Source organism: Anabrus simplex, chromosome 5, assembly GCF_040414725.1.
Source record: "Anabrus simplex isolate iqAnaSimp1 chromosome 5, ASM4041472v1, whole genome shotgun sequence".
Classification (NCBI taxonomy): Eukaryota; Metazoa; Arthropoda; class Insecta; order Orthoptera; family Tettigoniidae; genus Anabrus; species Anabrus simplex.
Window position 1 is genome coordinate 301,451,271 of NC_090269.1, and position 25,968 is coordinate 301,477,238.

The 25,968-nt window shown below is 37.9% G+C and overlaps 1 protein-coding gene across 3 annotated transcripts in view; it reads right to left on the reverse strand.

Annotated features, from left to right (window-relative positions):
- The window catches only part of LOC136874854 (AP-4 complex subunit epsilon-1), a 163,568-nt gene that overhangs the window by 56,874 nt on the left and 80,726 nt on the right, over positions 1-25,968 (reverse strand). For all 3 annotated transcript variants that reach the window (XM_067148535.2, XM_067148536.2, XM_067148534.2), the window contains one exon: positions 4,699-4,914. In XM_067148535.2, the coding sequence (XP_067004636.2) occupies positions 4,699-4,914 (216 nt within the window). The remainder of the gene's footprint in view (positions 1-4,698; positions 4,915-25,968) is intronic.

The following is a 25,968-nucleotide window of genomic DNA, read 5'->3' on the forward strand; positions in this document are numbered from 1 at the left end:
TGTGAACAATATATTATTTTTGTTAAAGTAGAGGATAAGGTAACATCTCATATAATATTACTCACAAAAAGTATTAAAGTGACCAACTACATGGGTGATCAAGTGTTAAGGATTGAGTTCACTTGTTCAAGGTTGACCATACAGATTAAATATGAAGTTCATTTCTTGTAATGATATGGGTGGTGGTGGTGTATTTTATGCGAAAATGTATGTGCCATCACAGAACTTCAAATTGCTTCTACTATTGATAGATAAGAATGATTTGAAGTGTTACAGATGGAGAATATTTAACAATTAAGGTCTGATACCATTTGAAATGGTCTTGGACTAGATCTATTTTTCAAAATTTCAAAGTTACTTTCTATTCCTTATTCCAGAATCTAGATGAAACCTTGCAAATCTATATATAATCAAGATTTTTGTTCAAGTTTCAAGTTTTAATTTGTAACTGTAAATTATAGTAAATAATATTACTGGTTTTATATTCTCTTAATTACTTCTACAGTTTACCAAGACATCAAGATACTGGAAATTATGTCCTGCAGGAGCTTTTTAACATACTGGTAAATCTGTCAACACGTGGTGGCATATTTACGCACCCTCAAATACTATAGGACCGAGACGGAACTGAACCCGACACCTTGGACTAAGAAAACCAGCGTTCCACCATCTAGACCACTGAGCCCTGCTATGTATAAATGATTTGTTTTTATATTCTCACAGTTAGCAAGCTGTCACTTTTGTCAAATTTTATTTTCCACATCTTATGTTTAATTTTCAGAATTATTGAATCCTTTTAATATCTTTTCCTTCCTTATGCTAAATTCTACTTATTTTCCAGATATACCACCCTAGGGGTTTTATAAGTGAAATGAAGCTAACGGATACCATATGGAGCTTCCTTATCATGAGCCTCAAAAATCTGCCGGTGCTATTCTTTTGGTTGCTGCTGGCCCTATCTACACTCCGAACTGCTCCACAATAACACATAAGCTGATTTTGGTGGACAACCACCATTTTACATCAGGGAAGCTGCTTAATCCCGAAAGGCTACATCATTAACCTGGTGATAACTGTGTAGGGACCTTACCATGTCAATTTCCCCTCTATACGGGTTGGTATAGCAACACCATGTCACTTTTCTGGAATCCTGCTGAGTTAACTTGCAGGTAGCATCGGAACTTGATTCAATTGCTAGCTACCTTCAGTTGTTCTTGGACATATTCATGGATGTCACTGAGTTGCTCAACCAGTTCGCATGTATAGTCTGTCGCTAGTTGTTCTTGCTACAGAGCTGTCCCAAACATTAGGTCACATGGTACACATAGCTCCCTTCCGATGATCATGCTGGAGGGTGTCATATCTGTTGTCTTGTGAATGGATGCACAATATGCTAGCAGGAAGACGAGCACCCTCACATCTCAGTCTTGACGTGCCAACATCACCTTCCCCGGATGCTCCTCAATGGTCTTCATGAACTGCTCTACCATGCCATTCAACTGCGGGTGGAGAGACGTTCAGAGCTTGTGGACAAGATGGTGCAAAACTTCCTTCAACAGTGTTCACTAAAATTTCCTGCCCTGGTTGCTGTTTAACTCCATCGGAACACCAAAGCAGCAGAAGACGTTCTTCACTGGGGTATCGGCCACAGTTGATGCTTCCTGATTGGGGATGGTATAGACCTTAGGCCACTTAGTGAAATAACTCATGGCTAGAAGCAGTTGTAACAATATGGATTGGGCCAGTCCTCTGAATACTGCTGGTCTCATTTCACTCAAGATGTCAAAATTTCAACATTTCTAGGAACTTCCTTATCGCAGGCCTCAATAATCTGCCAGCAATGCTGTTTTGCTTGTTGCGATTATCTCACACTGACATCACCATCCGTGTAAAGGGTGGATGGAGGTGGATCTGATGGAAGACTAAGAACTGTATGGAAACAACATGAACGACCATACTTAATAAAAAATCAATGCTTTTACTGGACTGCTTTCGTGGACACTTAGTTGACTGCGTAAAATAACCCAATGGCACTAACCAAAATCTACCCAGCAATTATCCCAGGAGAACTTACTGTATATGTTTTGCATCAATTAGATGTCTCCATAAACAAGCTTTTTACAGACCATATAAGAAGGTTTTACACAAGCTGAATGGTTGACAACGTGCATGAGAAAACAAAAGCTGGAAAAATCAAATGGCCTTCGCTTCAATGTATTTGCGACTGGATCATGCACGTTTGGTGCATTCTTGAAGAGAGTTTTACACAGACTGGAACAGCGTGTGCATTAGATGACTGTGAAGATGATGATCTATGGAAATAACAGTAAGAAAATGAAGACCCAGACTAAAGCAATGATGGCGGCAGTGAAGACAGCAATGAGATTAGCCTTTGATTTTTTAAAAAAAGGCCTAATTTTAATTATTTTACCTATACCTAAATATTTTTGTGAAGAATGAACATACAGCATTAGAAAGAAAGATTTGTTGTGTTACAGGTAAACCATTTTGTAATCAGGCTGCATGTTCTCCCTTTTTAATTGGCCAAGCCCATCTACCACACTATAACATCTTCAGTCTTTGCAGAGAATCACTGTTGATAAAGATATAAACTTTGTTTATTTCAATTTAATATCTCATGTTATGTAGCATCAAAATAAAGGAGATTATTTGAACCACACTTCCCACAACAATGGATTTTTGTGAAGTTTATGCCATTGGACCCTCCCCCAGTGTTGGAAGTTAAAAATGAGGAAAAAAGCGGATGGGTCCTATGCGCAAACGCGCGTGCCTGTGTCTCTCTCTCTCTCTCTCTCTCTCTCTCTCTCCAATCCTTGTTGCATTTCTCTACAGGGTTGAGTATGAAGTGAGATGAATCTTTGTAGAGAGTTTTTACGACCAACTGCCCTTCCCGACGTCAACCTCATCAGAGGAGTTAATGAGATGAAATGAATGATGTGATATACTGTATGATGGTAGTAATGGAGCCTACTCCTATTGAATAGCACCAAGACGCCTGCTCTCAAGGTTTAACGTCTCCATCCGATGGATGAATCACCATCAACAGTGTCGTATGCCCTCAATCCATCTGAACACTGTGGAGAGGTTCGGAACTGAATCCAAGCGTTTGGCATGCAATCTAGTGATTAAAAATTGTAGAAATTTTCAATGTGAGGGACCTGAACCAGCTAAACAATCATGCCAGACCATACAAACTTGATGAATGATCATGGACACCAGGCAAGCAAGTATGGTTGGTATATACTGAATCTATATACGAGGCATGATTTTAAGTAAGGGCCGTTTGACAATAACTACACAATGAAAGACATTTTTCAAACACCACATTAATTATCAGATTCTACACACTTTACTCTATTTTTCAACATAGCCGCCAAGTTTGTTTAAACACTTATCATACCTTACAACTAAGTTTTGAATACCCTCTTCATGGAAACTTGCCGCCTGCTCTGATAACCAAGATTTCTTGACCTTTATCTTGTGCTGGGACAGAGTCTATTTGACCTTCACCTTTACAGGCGAATGTGTGTGTGTCTCCATTCCATGCTCTGCTGCTTCGATTCGGGCGTGATGTGCGAAACCCATGCTTCGTCTCCCGTTACGATCTGACTCAACATGTCATCACGTTCTTCGGCATAACGAGCCCAAAACGTCATCAAACACTCCAATCTGTACAAAAACAAAAGATTCGCCTGTAAAGGTGAAGGCCAAACAGACTCTGACCCAGCACAAGATCATGATCTCTTGATTATCTGAACAGGCAGCAAGTGTCTATGAAGACGGTATTCAAAACTTAGCTGTAAGGTATGATAAGTGTTTAAACAAACTTGGTGGCAATACTGAAAAGAATCTGAAAATAAATGTGGTGTTTGAAAAACGCCTTTCGTTGTGTAGCCATTTTCAAACACCCCTTACTTAAAAAAAACATGCCTCGTATCTATATGGGGAAGGGAGGGGTTTAAATTTATTCACAGTGTTACGATTTATGTAAAAAAATGAGTTGTTGTTATTATTATTATTAATTATTATTATTATCACCATCATCATTTTAAATCAACTTTTATTCTGCTTAAGGTCTTTGGTTCATTTATAAATCACGTGATTGAACTCCTGTACTTATGCAAGTAATAATTAAGTAAAATAATTTGTGGTCCAAATATAAGTGCATGAGCAGGGGATTTGTACTACCAAGAGCATCTGTAATTATCTGAGACCTAGATAATGGAGGAAGTGGCCATATCCTATAACCTAGTTAGTATTATTACAGTTATCTGTGGTTTAAGGGGGAAATGCAAAAACACATCTAGGATGGCCCTTTTCAGCTAATTCGTATGGTAAAGAGCACCCTTCTTTGACACTTAGGCAAGACAGAGCAAAGAGTCAACCGCTTCCTAACAGGGTATGATATGGAACATGCCACCCACTAAACCAAGGTCAATGAGGCAAACTCAAATGAAAGGGAAAAGCAGCAATTTTGGAGAAAACATATTCCACCTTCATACTGCTACGTTTAATACAGTACATAGTAAAATCAATATGCATAAATTACTTTATGGGACATATTATACAACCTATGGTATAAGAAAGGAAAGCAATGTAATATTTTTCCACACAAAAATCTACATGACAAACCGTAGACAGAGATAATTATATTCGTCTTTGTACAAGGTATATTACCGTAAGTTCTGACTCTTGCTTTCTAAGAAGCTACTGATGTGAGTCATAGCCAATGCCAGCATATCTTCACTTTGTTTAAACTGAACCAGGGTAGTGATACTTTCTGAAACCAGAGCAGCTCCAATGGCTTCTTCATGACTACGTTTTGCTGCAACCAATGTCTTCTGAATCACAGCTTCAAGATTCGGATTAGGTACCTTTATCTGCTGTATTAACCTGAAATGAAGATAAGAGCCTTTTAAAGTGGTGGTGATGGTGAGCTTTGTTTTAAAAGGAAAAAGAAGTAGAGCTAGGTAACCATACTCTCTGAACAAATTAAGTAGAAACAAAAACAAAAATAAAACTATTTCCTGAATGGGGAAATTTGAAAATGAATTGAAAATGATCATAAGATATGAATTTCATTATGGTCTGTATTGACAATTGATCACTATCAAAGGGTAGAGAAGGGTCCACCTATTCAATACCATTAGCTTGTATACTGTCTTATAAAAGTGGGACTAGTTTCGACCCCATATATATTAGGTCATCTTAAGCCACGCTCCAATTGGAAGACATTTGCACACATATAACCAATAATAAATTAAACAATCTGGTATGTCACAATTTACAATCTTAATTTAAAACTTTGATGAAGTCCGAATAACACATCTAAACTTGAAACAAAATGACACATCCAAACGGCTATGGTTGATGCCGAACTATGTCGTCGCTCTTACAGCAACCAAAAGTTCCTGAGTTGATCTGGGAGTTGGCATCCCTATCTGTATAGATGAGAAGTTTGATTTATAATTTATGTTTGTTCAATAGTAATATGGGTAATGACTTGTATGTAGCTTGAAGGGGAACATTCGTAACTTGAATAGGTATTCTTTTTCATCAGATGTATTGTTCTAGTGTTTAATTTGGTTTGAAGTGAATATCCGTATGTTCTTCGTAAGTCGTGTGCACCTGGTACCTTCAACCCCTGCCATCATAAGCTATACTCCTGCTCCCTCTCAATAGTCAATTTGGTGATGATGTCCATACCAGGTAAGAGGCAGGCACACTGTGGGGCTGGTTAAAATGTATATGCTCCTGATTACTTCACTCTCACACATAAACTGAATGATGAGACCAGTAGTATTCTCGTCATTGGATAGTACGAGCCTGAGTGTCTCCTGCAAGTCAATGTTCTATCTTAGGCTAGAGATATCAGCACACTCAGTCAGGACGTGGGTCACGGCAAATTCGGCACCACAAAAACACACCGAGGGGTCTTTTTTTTTGCTAGGGGCTTTACGTCGCACCGACACAGATAGGTCTTATGGCGACGATGGGATAGGATAGGCCTAGGAGTTGGAAGGAAGCGGCCGTGGCCTTAATTAAGGTACAGCCCCAGCATTTGCCTGGTGTGAAAATGGGAAACCACGGAAAACCATTTTCAGGGCTGCCGACAGTGGGATTCGAACCTACTATCTCCCGGATGCAAGCTCACAGCCGCGCGCCTCTACGAGCACGGCCAACTCGCCCGGTACCGAGGGGTCTACCCTCTTTACGAGGTAAGAGTGCATAAACTTTCCATCCTCATCCTACATAAAACTACAGCCTCTCTCTGTGAAGATAGGAAAAAGGACCACCATATGGCACTCGTCTTCCTAATTGGTCATGATTTGCTGGGAGTTCGGATAGTTAAGCATTTCGATTTTCAGGATGCCAAAATGGTTCAATGTAGCTAAGGTGGTAAATGTACCACTTCCTTTGCAGCTTGATCTGCAAGTTTGTTCCCCGGGATCCCAACATTGTGCCAAATTTCATTGTAATCCGTACTGACAGTTATCAGTGTGGCCTGGACTTTTATTTAATATCAAAGTGTGAAATACAGCATGTTCATAAAAAATGTAGTAAATATCAGTGAAATATGTAATATAAATACAGTATGTAATAGTATTAATGCACCACATGTACAAAACTGTTCGTATATTACTTTTATTTTGACTTATGATATTGAGTCCTGAGCATTATGTGGAATTGGTTCAAGCTCTTCATGATGGCATGTCTGGACAGGTTCTTCATGGTAACTCAGTATCAGATTCGTTCCCAATCACTCATGGATTGAAACAAGGCTGTGTGCTTGCTCCAGCACTCTTTGCACTGTACATGACTATCATCTGCAAACAACTTAGGCATGGAGATTAAGTTTTGTTTTGAAGGAGGCCTATTCAATTTGGCAAGACTTTGCTTACAAGTACTCTGGTTACCTGGGTGACAGAACTGCAGTATGCCGATGACACCACATCTCCTGCTCTAACAGCTGCAGAACTACAACAGTCAGTCATCTGCTTTAAAAGCATGTGATCGCTTTGATCTTGCCATTAATGCGGGAGGGGGGAGAGAACCCGAAGGTACTTGCACAACCTGCCCCAGGATTAACTCTTCCTGATTTCAGTATCTACATCTTAGACACAACACTGGAGCAGGTTGATCACATTTTTTACCTTAGAAGAATCTTGTCTAAACGGTGTACCTGCGAACAAGATGTTGATAACAGAATCAGGGTTGCTCATGAAGCATTCGGACGGTTAATGCACAGAGTCTTTATGGATAATGACCTAAATCTGTATACCAAACTCATGGTGTACAAAGCTGTGGTCATTTCCACACTACTGTATGGCTGTAAAACTTGGACACTCTATCGCCGTGATATCAAAAAAATTGAATGCTTCCACCAACAAAAAATGAAATACATCTTGCATATCAAGTGGGAGGACTATGTGACCAATACTGCAGTTCTCGACAAAGCACAACTAAATAGCATTGAGGCAACAATCATCGCTCATCAACTGAGATGGTTAGGCCATGTCAACCACATGTGTGATACCAGGCTTCCCTGCGAAACTCTTTATGGTGAACTTTGCTCCAGCAGTGGACCTCATGGAGCCCCTCTTAAGTGTTTTAAGGACTAGCTGAAACACATCATGAAGACAATTGGTATAAATATACAGATATGGGAAGAGTGTGCTGAGGACCATTCACTGTGGCAGAACACTACATCCACCGCTGTCAACTTGTACGAAAGAGAACGCTGCAGACATCAAGAGGCCAAGTGACAAGCAAGAAAGCTCCGTAAATTACAACCCCACACTCCTGCATCCATTCAGTATGATTTGTGTGGGCGAATGTTTTATGCCATGATTGGTTTGTTTAGTCATCACAAACACAAATTGCTCACTTTATGCAGGAAGAAGTTATACATACTCGGATCAAGTTACAGCCAACAATGATATGAGACAATACTTCTTTCTTAAATGCCTCCATATTTTATGACAAAGTCACTATTGTTGCTTTAGGTGAGTTGTATAGTCTACCATTTTCTAATTTTGACAGCATTAAATAATCAAATTAAGTGCATAATCAAAATACTTCAAATATATAAAAATAATGTTATGTACTGTAAATCGTGCAGTATATTACATAATGTATTATTGTAGCTAATTTTCTGTTGCCCTTATGCCCTGAAAGTGAAAAAAGTAAATTTTAATAAATAAAGTTAATATAGAATCTGTCTTTAAACCCTTATTACGTAACACAAATACTATGGTATATTTTTTATTCTGATGCGATACTAGATCATAGATGGGTGATATATCTTCCAGGAGCTTTTCTTGTTCACCACTAATGATCTTGCAAATAGATTTCATTTCAAGAATGCATTGAGTTTGTTAGAAACTGACAAAAACAGCTTTATGATCACTTATACCATCTATCACTTCAGTTCCACTGTAGATCTCATCTAGTTTTATCAGCACCATGTCTAGAATATTTTTCCCTCTAGTTGGTTCCATCACTTTTTGATTCAGCTGTCCTTCCCATATTAACTTATTCACCATTTATTGGCCATGCTTTCTGTCATTTGCATTCCCTTCCAAATCAACATTTGGTAAGTTCGGATCCCCTGCTAAAATAACATTCTTTTCTGTGTAATTCCCCACATAGCTAATTATCTTTCATGTTCCTCATCCTTAACATTTTCATTAGCTTACAAATTCTTCCTTAATCAGTATGTATACTCCCCCTCCTATCGTTCCTAATCTGTCTCTATGATAGACACTCCAGTTCCACGAGAAAATGTCTGTATCCATATCACTTCTCAGTCATGATTAAATACCTATCTATCAAATTAGTTAATTCTATTTCATTCTGTTGGGCTTAATACTCACAATCCTACAAGTTCTATATTTACAGTATTCATACACAATACACAATATGCATGATTTAGTAACTGTTCTTTACACCATAATTGGTACCGTAACTGCTTGTGGACTGTGTTCTGATGCCATATTTTACGCCAACGCTTGTTCCCAACACACCAACACATGCTGTCAACCGTGACCGTAACAGTCCGTTGAATCACCCAATAAAACTGTGTTCTAAAGTTCCATAGCCCATAAAAACATAACCTAAACATTACTACCCTCCACTGAATCTACTAGATTCAACAATAATACAACACAATGAATCACATAAAAATGAATGAATATGCCCATTAACATTTGAACTACACAAAAAATGAGGTAACAGACTTAATAGTTTCAAGTAAATTCCAATATTATGTACACTGCTCAATTGCCGTATTTTTCCTATCAGGTAGGAAGTAACACCAACTTCTGAATGAGCCGCCTGAATGTGCCTGCCTTGGTTTGCAAATATTACTACTCTCACCACTCCATCCTTTCCCAGCTAAACTTCGGTGGTGACTCCCATGTGCCACTGTAAAGGAGGTAAACTGTCCTCACGAATAATGACCAATGATCCATGTAGCTTGTTGTACTTAGAAGTTGCCCACTTTCTTCTCTGCAGCAATGAATTGTGGTGATTGTATGACCACCTTCTCCACAACTGCTGTTGCAAAGGCTGCACTTGCTGACATCTGGACAACTTACTCAAGGGGAAGATCTGTTCAATCAGGCTTAGGTAGGCAGATGAGAGGTGCATTAATTAGAAAATGACCAGGAGATAAATAACTTAGAAGCATGGATCATCCAACAGAACTGTTAAAGGACGGGAGTTAGGGCAAGCTTCAATCTGAGCAGTTAGTGTACTTAATTCCTCAAATGTCACCATATTATTGCCTACTACACATTTAAAATGGTATTTCATGGATTTCACTGCTGCTTCCCATAGACTGCCAACGTGAGGTGAACTTGGAGGTATGAAATGCCCGATTAGCTGAAAATGGTTCTGTTGGCACTGTAAATATCCGCACACTTTCCTCGTCTTGCTGTAAACCTCTTGAAGGCAGTCCTAAAGGCCCCTGAAGATAGATTATTAACCACTTCTAGGTAGATTGCCTTTGTTGACAAGCAGATGAATATTGCAATATAGCATTTCAGAGTTATTTTGCTCCATGTATTCCCACATTTGATCAAGATCGGGCTTGCATAGTCCACACCAGCATTGAGAAATGGTTGAGATGATTGGATTCAAGGTGATGTTAAATTTCCCGTTAGTTGCTGGGAAACTCTCCTGCAGATGTTCTGCCAATAAGTTTTGTCAGGTGATGTTCTGGAGGAAAAATCAGATGATGATTGGTATCAAATATTAGGTTTGAACTGTCAAGTATCCCACTGACCTGAAACATTTCATAATCATCCAAGAATGGATGTAGATCCATCAACTTGTTTTGCTTCGGTACTTGTTCGCCTCTCTTCAGTTTGTGCATTTCCTGGTTGTAGATCACATGTTGTGCAGTCTTGATTCATCTGCCTAGTGCTGTATATAGTTCATTTCTTGTTAACGCCCCTGCTGTTTTTAATTTCTGATTCCTTGCATTGCGAATGGATCTGATGCAGCATGCTGTTACTCTCACTAAGCGTGACACCGCAGAATACTGTTCCATGAACTCTCCTGTAGCATTTGGCCCTGCCAAGGTTACTTGGGTCCTTCTATGTTCTTCGGTCACTCCTAATGTTGGCATAGTCGATGGTCACATATCCGTGTATCTTAGTAACCACTCCAGACCAGTCTGCCAAAATCGTGAACTCATTAGTTCCAATGAAGTGATTCCCTTCGACACAAGATCTGCTAGATTCTGACTCAAAGAAACATGGTTCCATTCGACACTATGTGTGGCCTCTTGAATTGTTGCAAGCATATTAGTAACAAATGTCTTCCATCTAGTTGCAGGTGATGCAATCCAGCACAATACTACTGATGAATCTGTCCATACATATATGTTGCTAACGTCCAGCTCTAAAATTAGCAAAGTTAACCTTTTCACTGGAGCTACTCTTGACTGTGAACACAATCATATCATAGTTTCTCCCTGTTTATTTATTGATCTGATGTACACATGTGACATATGCCTTCTCCGAAGCATCACAAAACCCATGCATCTGGATGTTTAGGTGACTGGTTCACCCCGACATAATACCAATCTATGCTGTACGCAAGTGATTGTATACGATTTGCCATTTCTTCGTTAAGTCTGCTGGAAGATGTTTATCCCATTACAACTTATAAAGTCTTGTAAACAATCATAAGAGGGCTAATAAGACCCAGTGGATCAAAAATTGATGCAACAATACAAGATCCAATGCACTTACATGTGTCGCCCGCTGCTGCTGATGATCCGTTTACACTGGCCTTGGTTCTTACAAGAAACTTATCTGTAGTTGAATGCCAAAGAAGCCGTAAGGTTTTAACACCACCATCATTGTCAGTTTGCAATAGTAACTGTATCTCACGGTGTTCTGCAGGGATTGCTTCTAGTAAATCACTGTGAGTCACGCACCATTTGCATAATAGAAATCTATCACAGTTTAGCAATTGGATCAACTCTGTCTGAGGCTTTAGCACCTCCTCAACTGTAGAGCATCCAGAAAGCACACTGTCGACATAAAAGTCCCTTCAAAGGACCATAGTTGCACATGACGCTCATGTTTTTTTTTGTTTTTTTTTACAATCTGCTTTATGTTGCACGACACAGATAATTCTTATGGCAACGATGGTGTAGGATAGGGCTAGGAGTGGGAAGGAAGTGACTGTGGCCTTAATTAAGATACAGCCCCAGCATTTGCCTGGTGTGAAAATGAGAAACCATGGAAAACCATCTTCAGAGCTGCTGACATTGGCATTCAAAACCACTATCTCCTAAATGAAGCTCATAAATCTTCATTGCCTCATTGGGTGACCTATGCCAGAGTATCCGCTGAAGTCCCATGTCACATGGTTGAAATCTGTTTTGCCTGGACATTTTTGAAACATCAGCAGTGAATACAATAGGGTGTGTTCTGAATCTCAAAACAATAATTGAATGCGATCCTGCTGCCCTGTAGGGCCTACCATCAACCTATCATTGAGTGAAATATCGCTAGTGGTTTTGGTTGATGCATCAAAAAAACTCATGTTCTTGTGAATGTACCAGATTCCTTTATAACTGGGTGATGAGGGAGATGCCTTCATGATCTCCCTCTTCATCACAGACAAGTTTCATATGTTCTAAGCCTTCTTAATTGTCATGATGACAAGAAAGCTGTATTTTGAAAGATGTTGTGGACCATTTTACGTAATTTCGGAAAGCCTCAAGAAAAGTCATTGTCTTTATTTTGATATTGTAAAATCTGTTTATTTTGTTTTGACTTGAAAAATTGACTGTGTGTGATATTTAAAATTATAATTTTGGATGAGGACAAAGAACTTTTGGAAATTTGTATCAGTGTTATTTAATTATTCTGCAACTCTACTAAATTTATTTGGATTTATGTTTGTTTGATATTTAACAAACTGTGTATTTTGTAATATAGTGAAACCGAGTGCAGTACCCAACTTTTGTGGCAGCTTGTATTGGCATGTGTAATTTTAATAACGAAATTTCTACATGTTTCGCAATCAAACACTCTAGAACTTGCCCATGTAAGGAAGTGTATTTTTATTGGTCAGAATAACGACCTTTCTAATTAGTGAATATGGAGATCTGGGGACATTCCACGTTTTCATTGGTTACCTTGTGATCACTTGATTTCCGGTTTTAGGCTCCTCATGAGAGCGAGGCAATTGTCCACGTCTTTTGAATACTGATCACCTTAGCGGCCGGACACACACTGTGTCCGGCCAGTCTCTGGACCCTAGCCCCCTAGGCAAGCGCTATCATCTTATGTGTGAGTTAATTTAAATTCTTATTTGTGTTTCGGCCCCTTTTCTCATTTAATGTAACTTTCTGTGATAATGTAAATTTGTTTCGCATAATGGAGTTTTTCTCTAGACTTCCATATTCACCAATTTTGGGTTCCTGAATGACTGTGCTTCGACAGACATAGCATACTTTTCGGAGACAACTCTTCTTTTGTTCTAAATTTGTAATCTATGTAAATTATAATTAACGTAAAATTAACTGCCTTTGAGTTTGCCTCCCATAATCCTGCCTCAACTTCTGTGTTAAAGCTTGCACTACACATTACCTGAAGAGCTATAGTATTCAATTGTACCTCAGTATGCATTTCAGTTCAGTGTACTTAAAGTTTTATTTTCTACATTAATGGCTGGCCTCATTTTCTATTTGGTGTTTAGTTTGTCAATAGATTTCAAGGGTGTTTGGTGCGTGTTTCTCTTTCCCCACAACGCTATACTTCCCCAAGGACCTCAATAGGGCTCCTGCCACTTCCACGTCCTTTCTGTAGTTGTCGTTTGAACTACCTGTAAGTTGAGTTTTGTCTCACGTATGACTGGTTTCGATATATTTGTAAGTTAACCATTTTATTCCCATTATTTAATGTACCTCTAACCCCTCCCCCGCTGCCACATTATTCTTCCATGAACTTGTTGCATTCTGATCAAACCTGTGGTTGGCACTGTAGATGGCATTCCAATTACTGTACTGTAGTTTGACTATACAAGCTTCCTAGTGACTTACAATCTTTCTTTATTGGCAGACGAACAATGTATCTTCCTTTCCCATCTCTGATAGTATGTTCTTTGAAGTGTTCTTCATATTTCATGATGCAGGTATTTATTTTGAGTGTGCCATCCTCTGTTGCTTATTGGACAAGATCCATCCTAGTTCTGTTTCTTGTAATACTGGGTATTATCCTGGGCACATCATTCTCCCATTCTGCAAAAGCTTGAAGAAAAGCCCTACTCCCAACAACTTGTCTATGTGTCCAGGCGGATAAAATATAGGATCCGCTAAATCAATATCATAGGGCAAGTTCCAATGTTTATGCTCAATATAACAATGAGGCATGATTCCTGTGAAGTGTGGAAGAACTAAAACTAAAAACTAAATTGTATCTTGAAAATTACCAGTACCGCTTGTGTACGTACAGTGACACTGTGACTGTCTCAACGGCTGCATTATTGATCCCCTGGATTGGTACCACTTGTCTGTGTCTTTTAAGCTTCAGTGCCTGAGGCATTTGTTCAGTGACATAGTTAACTTCACTTCCGCTGGTCAGTAAGGCGCGAAAGGTATGCAGTCTGGCATAAGCATCCTTAACTCGAACCTTGGCTGTAGACAAGAGTACTTGTGACCTTAACCTTCCCTTAACAATATGGTAAGACAGTTCCATGAGATCAGCCCCGTGTTGTTTTTTGCTGTTCATTGGTAGTCTTGTAAGCCACCCTGTGTAGCAGCAAATGATGTTTCCCTCCACATTTCTTTACAAAAACTTGGTGTACAATAAAGAGCTAGGTGTGAACCCCGTAAAAAACGTATAGCAATCACTTGATACACTGTTTTGGTTGATCTGTTTATGTGCTAATACTCAAATCATCACGTCATATTTACGGTTGCATTTGAAACTCTCGACGATAATTTGTCCGTCCTTAAGACACTTGTTATTCAAATGTTGTCAAAAGTGAAAACATAACTGACAGCTTCACTGCAATCGAAGTCAGTTGGAACCCTTGACAATTTACAAGTAACAACTCTCATTGTTCCGTATTGAAGATGACGTTAGGCATAGATATCAAGGATAACTTAATAAAAAACACCTATTCAATACTTTCCACGTTTAATGTGGTTATTATCTACATGATTTTATGTAGACTTATTTGGTCAGGTACATGTTTCACCCATTATTTTGGGCATCTTCAGCCTGTAAACAACCTTTAGGTCAAGGTTTGGGACCTTTTTAACCAATATAAACATACCAATATATACACTATATACAATATATACATTATATACAATATATACAAACATAAGTTAATACAGTTAAGTTTTTTTTTTGGGTCCTAATCTATCTAATATGAAAAATGTCCAAAACTAAAATGGATCTTCTTTTCGGTAAAGAGGATTGCATATCGGGGTTTATGTGACCCCTATATCATATTAAGTTCTTGACGTACCGTGTCTGGTGACAGGATGTGTCGTCAACAATAAGTGGAGATTGAACTGATTGTTGTTTGTAGGTTGGTCAAGATTGAAAATATAAATTTAAATTAAATGTGTTTTAACTTGGCAGTTCTATTCTGGTTAACTTAAAATGTTCAAAATAAAAATAAAATGAAACGGATCTTGTTTTTTTTTTTTAAATCATAAGTCTTGAGAAAGGGTGATATTAAAACTGGGGCTTATTTGACCCACGATTTTCATTTTTATGTTCTTGACGTAACTAATATTTAAATGTGTTGTCATGCACAAGTGGGGATTTAAAAGCCGATTGTTGTAGGTAGACTGGTCAAGAACGTTTCATTCACAGTTTCATTCACAACGTTCTTGACCAGTCTACCTACAACAATCGGCTTTTAAATCCCCACTTGTGCATGACAACACATTTAAATATTAGTTACGTCAAGAACATAAAAATGAAAATCGTGGGTCATATAAGCCCCAGTTTTAATATCACCCTTTCTCAAGACTTATGATTTAATAAAAAAAAAAAAAAGATCCGTTTCATTGTATTTTTATTTTGAACATTTTAAGTTAACCAGAATAGAACTGCCAAGTTAAAACACATTTAATTTAAATTTATATTTTCAATCTTGACCAACCTACAAACAACAATCAGTTCAAATCTCCACTTATTGTTGACGACACATCCTGTCACCAGACACGGTACGTCAAGAACTTAATATGATATAGGGGTCACATAAACCCCGATATGCAATCCTCTTTACCGAAAAGAAGATCCATTTTAGTTTTGGACATTTTTCATATTAGATAGATTAGGACAAAAAAAGAAAGAAAAAAACTTAACTGTATTAACTCATGTTTGTATATATTGTATATAATGTATATATTGTATATAGTGTATATATTGGTATGTTTATATTGGTTAAAAAGGTCCAAAACCTTGACCTAAAGGTCGTTTACAGGCTGAAGATGCCCAAAATAATGGGTGAAACTTGTACCTGACCAAATAAGTCTACATAAAATCATGTAGATAATAACCACATTAAACGTGGAAAGTAATGAATAGGTGTTTTTTATTAAGTTATCCTTGATATCTATGCCTACCCTTGACAATGCCGAACGCAGTCTTCAGTGAAATGTCGGGACATTCACTCGCTCCTGGACCATGGCCTACAAGCCCGGAAAACGCTGATGTGATTAGTGTGGTAGGGGTTTGTAACGTGATAGGGTATTGTGTATCGCGCTAAATACTGACCGTCTATTCGGAACATTGACGCATCTAAAGACTTTAATTAAAAAATCAAAGAGAATGTTAGTTTTTTCTGAGATTTCATTCAGGTTCAAACTGGAGTTAAAGAACTGATCCAAGTGAATGAAGCATTCCTCTGTGATGTCAAGAACAGGGCTTTTGTTTACATTCATAAGAACCTCTAAATACTGTTTTATGTTACTGAAGTTACGCTTGAAATCTTGAATATGTTGTCCGACTGCCGAGTATCTATTATGTTTTATAGCATTTACATGCTCCATGTATCTGATTTTGAAGCTCCTACCAGTCTGTCCAATATACGAGCACTCACAGTTTTTACATTGGAATCTGTAGACACCTGATTTTTTATAAATGTCAGTTTTATTAACTGAGCTGGTATTATATATGATGTCCATATTTCTAATATCAGTTCGATATGCGATTTTAGTGTTATGTTTCTTCAAAATATTTGTAATGCTGTAAATATCTTCATTGAAAGTAAAGGTTGAATAATGAGCAGGTTTATTTTTCTCTATAGTTACAGTTGAGTTTAAGTGATATCTGCATTTGTTGATAATGCGCTCTATAAATGCATTATCATACCCGTTATATTTAGCTATGGAGCAAAATGTATTTAATTCTTTCATTGAATTTTCTTTATTTTGCGGTATACTGAATGCCCGGTTTACCATACTGCTGTAGGTAGCACATTTGTGTGCTTTGGGATGGAAAGAATCTTTCTTGATGGTAGTAGCTGCCTGTATCAGTTTCCTGTAAATACTGTATTCTATAGAAGAAGGAAGTCTGTTTAATGTGAGATTTAGGGCCAAATTCATAGTCAACACTTATACATAAGTGGAACCTTTAAGTAATAAGGGATCACTTATAAGTAAAGTATTCACTTATATGAGTTTACATTTCATAGACAGCACTTAAAGAGCATACTTACTGATACAGTATCACTGGAGATGTGGCAATGCTGTATATTATGCCCATGCTTCCTGGATTGTGTAGTTCTGGCTACCGAATAGTGGAATGATCTATTGTGTTTTGTTTATCGAAAGACATCGCATGACCACGCGCGAAATCTTTGAGGTTAAAAGATCGTCTGATTGTATTTGGTTATCAGAATGGATAACAAAACAGCGAGATGAGATGGCACCTGCAAGAACTTGTGTCAAAGTACATGAACATAATATAGAACAAGCTGACCGAAGCAGTTTCTCATCAGAATATGAATGACATGGAAAAAACTTGTTGTGGACAATGCAAACTACAAAAATGCCTAGAGTCTAATTTTCTTTTTAATATAATATGTTTATAGTTATCCAGATACTTGAACTTATACAAATATTCATCCAAATGTAGAATATCTACCCTTGCAACGCTTTTGATGATTTGACAAATATATCCGTAGTCGTTATGTTGACATAGGCCTCCCCCAATAAAACGTAAATAGTATGTTTTGATGTGCGATGCCATAATTTCAGAAACTCCTGATATAATCCGGCAAACAATTGGTTGGCTAACCTGATATACTTAGCACAAATCAACCTTAAAATAAATGGTGGTAGTGCAATACATTCATTTTTCTCATAACTCAGTATAGTTCTTTACTATTCCATAGACCTACAGTCTTGATAACTTATCAACTTGTAACATGTTTCCAATTAATTAAGCAAAATACCAGTAATGATGGTGATGATAATAATAACAATAATAATAACCTGAAATTAAGAGTGTGCATAAAATCTCAAAACAATATCTTCATTAATGGTGAGATGGCGAGTCCTCTAGAGGTTATGTTCACTCTCTCAATCAAAGGAACAAGAATATTCATAACTCTCACTTTACTAAAATGAAACCTTCTTTAAACTGTTGGTCACATTACATTTTGACAGGATTTTCCATCTCTACTGTGTGCACGGAAAGTATTCTGTGAATGAAATGCAACATATTCAGCTAAATCATTATCCTCCATCTTGCTGCAACGTAAGTGGGTCACTTAAGTGTGTGTGGGAGGCCACTTATAGCAATAAGTGGGACACTTAAGTAGGTAATATGAAATGAAACCTGGCTTATAAGGGGCACTTATGTATAAGTGCTGTCTATGAATTTGGACCTAATTGCCGTATGCTCTAAATAGTCGATGTGTATTTCCGCTAATATCCCTGAGGCCAGTGACCCCTTAGCCAAACCATAATGCTGATATATGCAATTATTAAAAAGGAAGAAATTATTTTTAACTACTAGTTTCAAAATTTCTATGAAATCTTGGATCTCAAATTTACTGAGGTTACTATTTTTATGTAAATTATTTTGGATAATAGAAAAAAGTTTCTTAATATTGATACTCGGATACATATTTGTTATGTTGAAAGAATGCAATGAGTGGAAAGGCTGTATTTCAAAGCTATCTGGTTTTTTAATTAACTCAATTGTATTTCTGGATAAATTGTGTTCATTTATACAATGGGCTTGGCCTATAATTGATGATGGGGTGTATGGGGATGCCGGCCTCATGGATCTTAGGTAAAGCTTTCGCTACTGGCAGACTGGGGTACATAGTTATTAGTTTTGTCTTCTCTTGTTCTGTAAATAAAAATTACATATTTTTTAGGTTTGATTTTAGGAGATGTTGTATTTGTTGGGTCGGATCTTTTTTAGTCACCGTAAAAGAGCTCTTCTTGAAAAATTAGTTTAATTGGCCTTACGTTCACTGTCCGTGCCCTCTGTAGGATATGACTGCATACAACCTGTAGCAGTTCATGTAATGTTGGCAGCTCCTGGCTATTGGATTCTAATTCCCATTCCTTTCTACTGTTCGAATCAAACCCTTGTAGATACACACACATCACACATCAATAACACTAGCCTGGAAAAAAAAAAAAAAAGCCCACTATTTTTGCCCGGTATAAACTAAAATAGGTGAGTTTCATTAATTTCATAATGCTGAATTCAAAAATGAATTTTGTTTTGCCATATCACATGTGGTTAAATGGCAATTGTGAAAAAACATTTTGTTGTTATGTAAAATTTTCAATACTTAGTACTGATTGAATTACGTGTGCAGAGTAGAGAGATAAAACGTTACAAACGAAACATCTTAGCAAGTGAAGTACAGTAAATGATAAATAAAAGACTCGCATTTACTCGGTCATATTTTCCTATTTCCCATAGAATTTGCATATTTTCTAAGTATGCAAGTGCTCTTTGGAAGGACTGTCACGAGAAATCGTCCAACAGTAATTGGCCATGATATTTACATCCTAATGTCCCTGATAGCACCATTCTGCATCTTTGAGATCCTGGTGAACCTTTCACCTTGCTCTTCACTTACAGCTCCTAAATTAGGAGGGAAGTAGTTCAGAATGACACTAAGAAATGAAAATTTAGGCTCATATTACAACCAAGTTGGTTAAACTTGTCCAACATGTTTCTTACAATTTTTTTTTGTATGGAGGGTCCTTGACGTTGTTAAGGAATTTTGCCACTACTACTCTGAATGCGTTCCATGCATCTTCCTCAATTGTGGCCAATGTTCCTGTGAAATGTTTGTCCATCATCAGTTTACAAATCCGTGACCAATCAAATACTCCTCCTTTGATTTTTGCATGTGATAATGTGGAAAAATTTGTGCATAAATATTTGAAGTATTGATTACTTTTGTCTAATGCCTTAACATTTTGTTTCATCACTTCCAATTTGATGTGCAAGGGTGGAAGTAAAATGTTTTCACAGTCAACAAGACCTACATTCAAGACATTTTATGATCCTGGTTGAAGTTGCCCCTTTGAGGTCAATGTACAGTAGCCCAATGTTTATTCTGTGCCTTGATATCCCATTCACATAGGAAACAGGTACATTTTGTGTAGCACATTTTGTGTAGCCTTTTTGTTTTCCCAGCAGCAATTCAATGACCTTCAAATCATTGCAAATTTGCCACTCGTGCTGGTTATATTTAATTCTTTCAAGCACCAACTTTAATGTCTTGTATGTTTCGGACAGTTTTGTGGAGTGCGTGAGTGGTATGGAAGCCAGAACATTGCTGTTATGAAGCAAAACAGCCTTATGACTTATTTTGGAAGAGTCAATAAAACGGTGCCAGTTGCTAGGATCATACATATTCTTTCCCTCCCAACTGGTACAGAGTTTTCAAACATCTGTACAAAATACAAGTCGGAATGGGACGAATAGCTGACAAGAGGCTTGGATATTTAATTTTGGTTTTGTTTTTCTTATTGTAACCGACAACATTGGTCATACAAAAATAACAGTCGTCATAATAATTGTTCTGCTCTCGCTATTGCATAGGTATGGCAAATTATGATGTGTTTCATTTACCCTCATACCAACAATGATGTCCATCAACACACGTATTGCATGCAATGTGAGGTGTGAAAGATTTCTCTTGATCTCCAACTTTCAGTTAATTGGAAGTAAAAGAATAGTTTCTTCACAAATGAGTCTATTCGACGCACCTTGGAATCGAACACACAAATTCCACAAATGTAGCAAAATTTTTTGAGGATTTTGTTTACACTGCATTCTGTACACCCCTGTTACACTAGCCATGATGGTTTTAAAATACTATTATAAAAGTTTCATGAATAACAATAGACTAAAACACAGTTTTTATATTCACATTAATGTGCATGGACGTGTGCGCACGCACGCATGCACACGCACACGCACACACATACACATGAAAAGATGCACTAAACGCGTACTTGCTGAAGTGCATCTCATGCACAATGGATTATATCAACTTAGTTTATCTTGAAAAGGAATGACAGCCTAATATAAACATTGGATAAGGACTGGGGTTTAAAACACTTCTGTTTAAACAAGGGGTCTGAGAGAGCAACTCTACTCTCTTATCTGCAACAGAATTTCTCTCGTGCTCTTAATACTGCGTATCTAAATTTCTAGCAAAGAGAACTCACAACTTTGGCCCTCGCGATATGCCATCTTCAAACACGGGAATAATCGCTTGTTTCCCTTCCTTGATACGTAATATACTATTATTACAAAGTGAGCTGCGTCAGAACATATTTCATCATTACATCTTATGAATGCAGACACTACAAAACAGAACTGCATCGAAACTAGACGTGATATGAAAAAACTTTTTTCGGACTCAGGGCATAGATTTCCATTTTTTTAAACATATTTTCTATTTTACTGCAAAATCATGTTGGCTAGTGTAATACCTCACGCAATGGAATTGCTTAATGCCTTTAGTGCATTTAAATTACTGGCAAATGAATTGGAATATCTCACAAATTCTGATGCACATTCTTTTTGTACAGGTATTATTTAATGACATTAATTCCTGAAAACGAGTACACACAATGAGGCGCTTATTCTCATATCTGTCTACTAACAGTTTCCATGCTATAAGGTAATTGCTTTCCGTGCTTGGAATACTTTGAATTAATTGATTGGCTACTACCTTAGAAGAAGATACTAACACGGGAGTTAGCACAAGCAGCGATCGCAATTGCAGCTGAGTTGTAGTTTGTATGAATATGTTTGGGGGTGTTGATTACAAAATGTATAAATTAAGTGCCATCGCCAATTACACTGTAAGCTACGAAGACTCAATATTCTGCTCACAACTGATCTTACCTAACATGATATCGTGACTTTAGTAGCTTTAGCCATCGTTAACATTTATTTCTCTAGCTAATGTAGTTATTGGCAGTGTATGCTATGGTTGACACGCCACGCCGTATTGAAGGTGACCTGACGAAGTGTTTGATGTGACATCTAGGGGAACCAGACAGACATGATGCATAAGAGCAAGGAAACCAGTATAATAGTGACCCCCATCTGTGCTGCATCAACCTTGGCAGATAATCCGTCCGTTTGTGGTGTCACCAAATTCGTAGCAAGTATGTTACTCTCACAGACAACGTAAACATGTGATAATGAATCCTGCAAATACAGTGAGCATGATTGTTAGCCATTACAAACACAAAGGAAGAGCCACAGAAATTACAGTAAAGGAGAGAAATGCAGCTGAATTCACAATCAATGCGATAGATGAAACAATGGCAACCAATGGTAATAATTTACATCATAAAAATACAATAGACTACATAGAAGAATATGAATATGCAGAAGAAGACTTGTCTGATTGTGAAATATTTATGGATGATCCTGAACCTGACAATGAAGAATTGTTAAGAAGTGATGGAAGACAGTCGTCTGCTTATCAGCCAAACTCACCTAAGAGGAAGAAGTCGGGTGATATCTCTTTTGAAAAGGCAAAGAAGATAATTGCCTTCCAGGCTTCTGGTAAAACTAAAAGGTTAAGCTTCAATACAGTACGGAAACAATAGCGTATGGGGCAAGACATACATCATCTATGATATTTACATCATGTAGTAGAGAAAGGGAAGGAAGGCCAGTGCTCAAAACTTCATATGCTTAATGATTTTAAAAATTCAGGTTGACTAGAACTGTTCTAAACGCTAATGTTCACGACAGGGATATTCATGCTTGGGGTTTGGAGAAAGCCCAAAAAATTGGATTGACTCGATTCACTGGATCTATCCATGGATGGGTTGCAAGGTTTAACCCTCAAACACATGCGTATGGGGTGGAATCCACCCCAGGGCATTTTATTTCCTAGTGAAATGTATAAATAACTTTTCTGTGCTCTCCCCACTTTTGTACCTTTCTGACTGGAAAGAGTCATTCTTTACATAATCTATCTTAAAATCTTCAATTAATACAGTAATTCATATTTTACAATACAATGATATATGGGGTGGAAAGCACCCCCACGCGTGTGTCTGCGTCCTAACATCTGGTGCGTGTGCTTGAGGGTGAAACAGACACACTATCTTGGCTCACAGGCAATAACAAAATGCGCAACCACTAAAACCTAGAGTACAGATGGTGACATGAATGAAAGGTGTGACGAGTTTAGCAATGAGGTAATGTCCTTAATGAACACCATGGAATGTATACAGATTTATAATACCGATCAAGGTGGTATACGGAATTCTGCGAACTCTGCATTTCAAGGGAGAGAAGTCGGTAAGAAGTTTGGTATGGAGTGATCCTGTAACAACTCATCCAATCCGTTAAAGTCAGCAAGTGGATACATGTTTCCAAAGATGCTAGTAATTTTACAGGAACCTGTAGATCAGTTTGGAGTGTGAGTAGTGCAACACATGCTGAAACCGCAAAATGTGATTAAAGTTGCCTTGAAGTCCGGCCTAATCATGAAACAAATCCTGATGCAATTCTTTCAAGATGTCTACTTCCCATCTGCAGCAAAGGAGTCTCCTCTTCTGGTTGATTCGCTTGGGACATATCATGACAGAACTCATATTGATGCTATCCAACCCCAAAACATGGTGTATACATTCAAGATCATCCCTTCTGGGTGCAGACCTTACATTCAGCCACTTGATGCGCTATTCTTCCAACAGTTCAAGGCGGTGCTGAAGCGGACTGAAGATCACAGTATCCTTAATGACTATCAATTCATACCATCGTCGAGGGATTAAATTTTGTTTCTAATATGAATTCTACACAATAAGTTCTCCTGTCTTTGCAGACTTTGTTCGTTATGCCTGGACTGTAGCTGGATATGATGACTTCAGACCAGAGAGGTTTAAAACACCACCCGATTTTTGATAATCAAAAGCAGTGTGACTCAGAAGACTGCTTAATATTGGCATTCATGAAGTGCTCCTACTGTGATAAGCAACTCTGTTTCTGACACTTTATACTCTGTGGACATGTTCATCCCCACAATCTTTTGCCAAGAGCTACCCAACAACCCATTTTTGAGCTCTGTGACTGAACATGCACATGACTGTAAAGTGCAGTGTAATTATCAATGGCAAATATTGTGCGCATATTTGTAACGTACATGTAAAACCCTTACATGCAAACCAAAACTTTGTTGCAATTGTGATTGCAACTTACACTAACTCCCTTGCAAGTACTGAAATTTCTGTAGGGTTGATATAACTTGGTTTTCATGCACTATCACTCTGAAAGAGTCTGAAAATGAAAACCATTTCTCATATTCACCATTAAAACTAAGCAGTGTACTTGGTGGAAGTTTCACTTGCCTAGGCCTTGCTGGGTTACATGAACCATGTACACTGACAATTTATGACCCATCTGAATGAAATCCCCCATTTGTTCAGTTAGCAATATCATCATTCTGTCCTTTAACATATAATAACTTGCTTCGAATTGTTCCCTGTCTTCGTCATGACTACGATCCTCAAGTGCCTCAACTTCTAAATATGACTGAATTTTATCATAATTACTTGCGATGTCTATCAGGTCACATTGTAGTTGAACAGGATTTAAACCTTGACTTTCATTATCAAAATCGCTAACAAACTTTGTCATTCTCGTCATCTGACCCTTTACTACAGCTCTTTTCCGCATTAATCTTAGCCTTTCTGTAGGATTTGTGGTCTATGTGATAATGTTTAGGAAAGCCTGAATAAATACTGCTTACCCACCCTGAGTAGTTGTGACGATTAAGAAGCCACTTGTTGTTGTAAAGACCCAGCATTGCCATCAAGAAGCCCGTGTCCACGTTGTCGTGAAGAAGCCGCCGTTCAACAGTTTCGACCAATGACCCGCTAACTGGAGTTGTTAGAAAATATCCACCCTTTTGTGAGTATTCTTGATGCAGCCATGACTCTAAAATACAAGTTTTACTTGTTGAATGTTAAGCGTGCATTCATGACCACAGGGTTGGTCCGCTTGAAGATGTAGCACAGATCTGGCCCATGGGACCAAAATGTTAGGCTTAATACTCACATGTTCATTAAAAATTATATATTTACAATATTCATACACAATGCACAATACGCAAGATTTAATAACTGTTCTTTACACCATAACTGATATGTAACTGCTTGTGGACTGTACTCTGTTGCCATATTTTATGACAAGTCTTGTTGCCAATGCACCAACACATGCTGCCAACCTTGACCATAACAGTTTGTTGAATTGGCCAGTAACACTGTGTTCCAAAGTTCAATAGCCCATACACATATAACCTATACACTTTCTTCACAATACTTCTACAGTTTAACACTAACAATTTTATTTCATCCTTACTTGACTTCATGCTTTCTATACTGTCATCTCTGCTCCCTAAGTCCACCCAATTTCCCTGAATGTCCTATAACTCTTCTAAACAAAAATCCAACTTATATGTACCATTGTGGTTCTAGTGAAGGCTGACTGAGCATAGATCCCTGTCTCCTACCCACCCATTAGGACCTACAAATCCCACTCACAATTCCCCATATACACATTCCATTGCCTCATTTAAATCCCTAATTACCCTCCAGTCAGTATCCCTGCTACACAATCCGCCTCTGTAGCGTACTGGGAGTGTTATTAGCAACTGCCCTCGGGGGTCTGGGTTTGATTCCTGGTACTGCCAGAAATTTAAGAATGGCAGGAGGGCTGGTATGTGGTTGAAATGGTACATGCAGTCTACCTTCATTTCTTATTAAATTGCCTGAAACATCATCTCAAGAATATGAAATAGCATAGACATTTTAGTAAACACATACAATGATGACCTCGAACTTGAGAAACACTTTCATGAAGTGTGTCTGCATTTTCAAGAACACATACTCATCGGTGATGCAAAGATTTCAGCAAACCATGCATCTTGATTGACCTG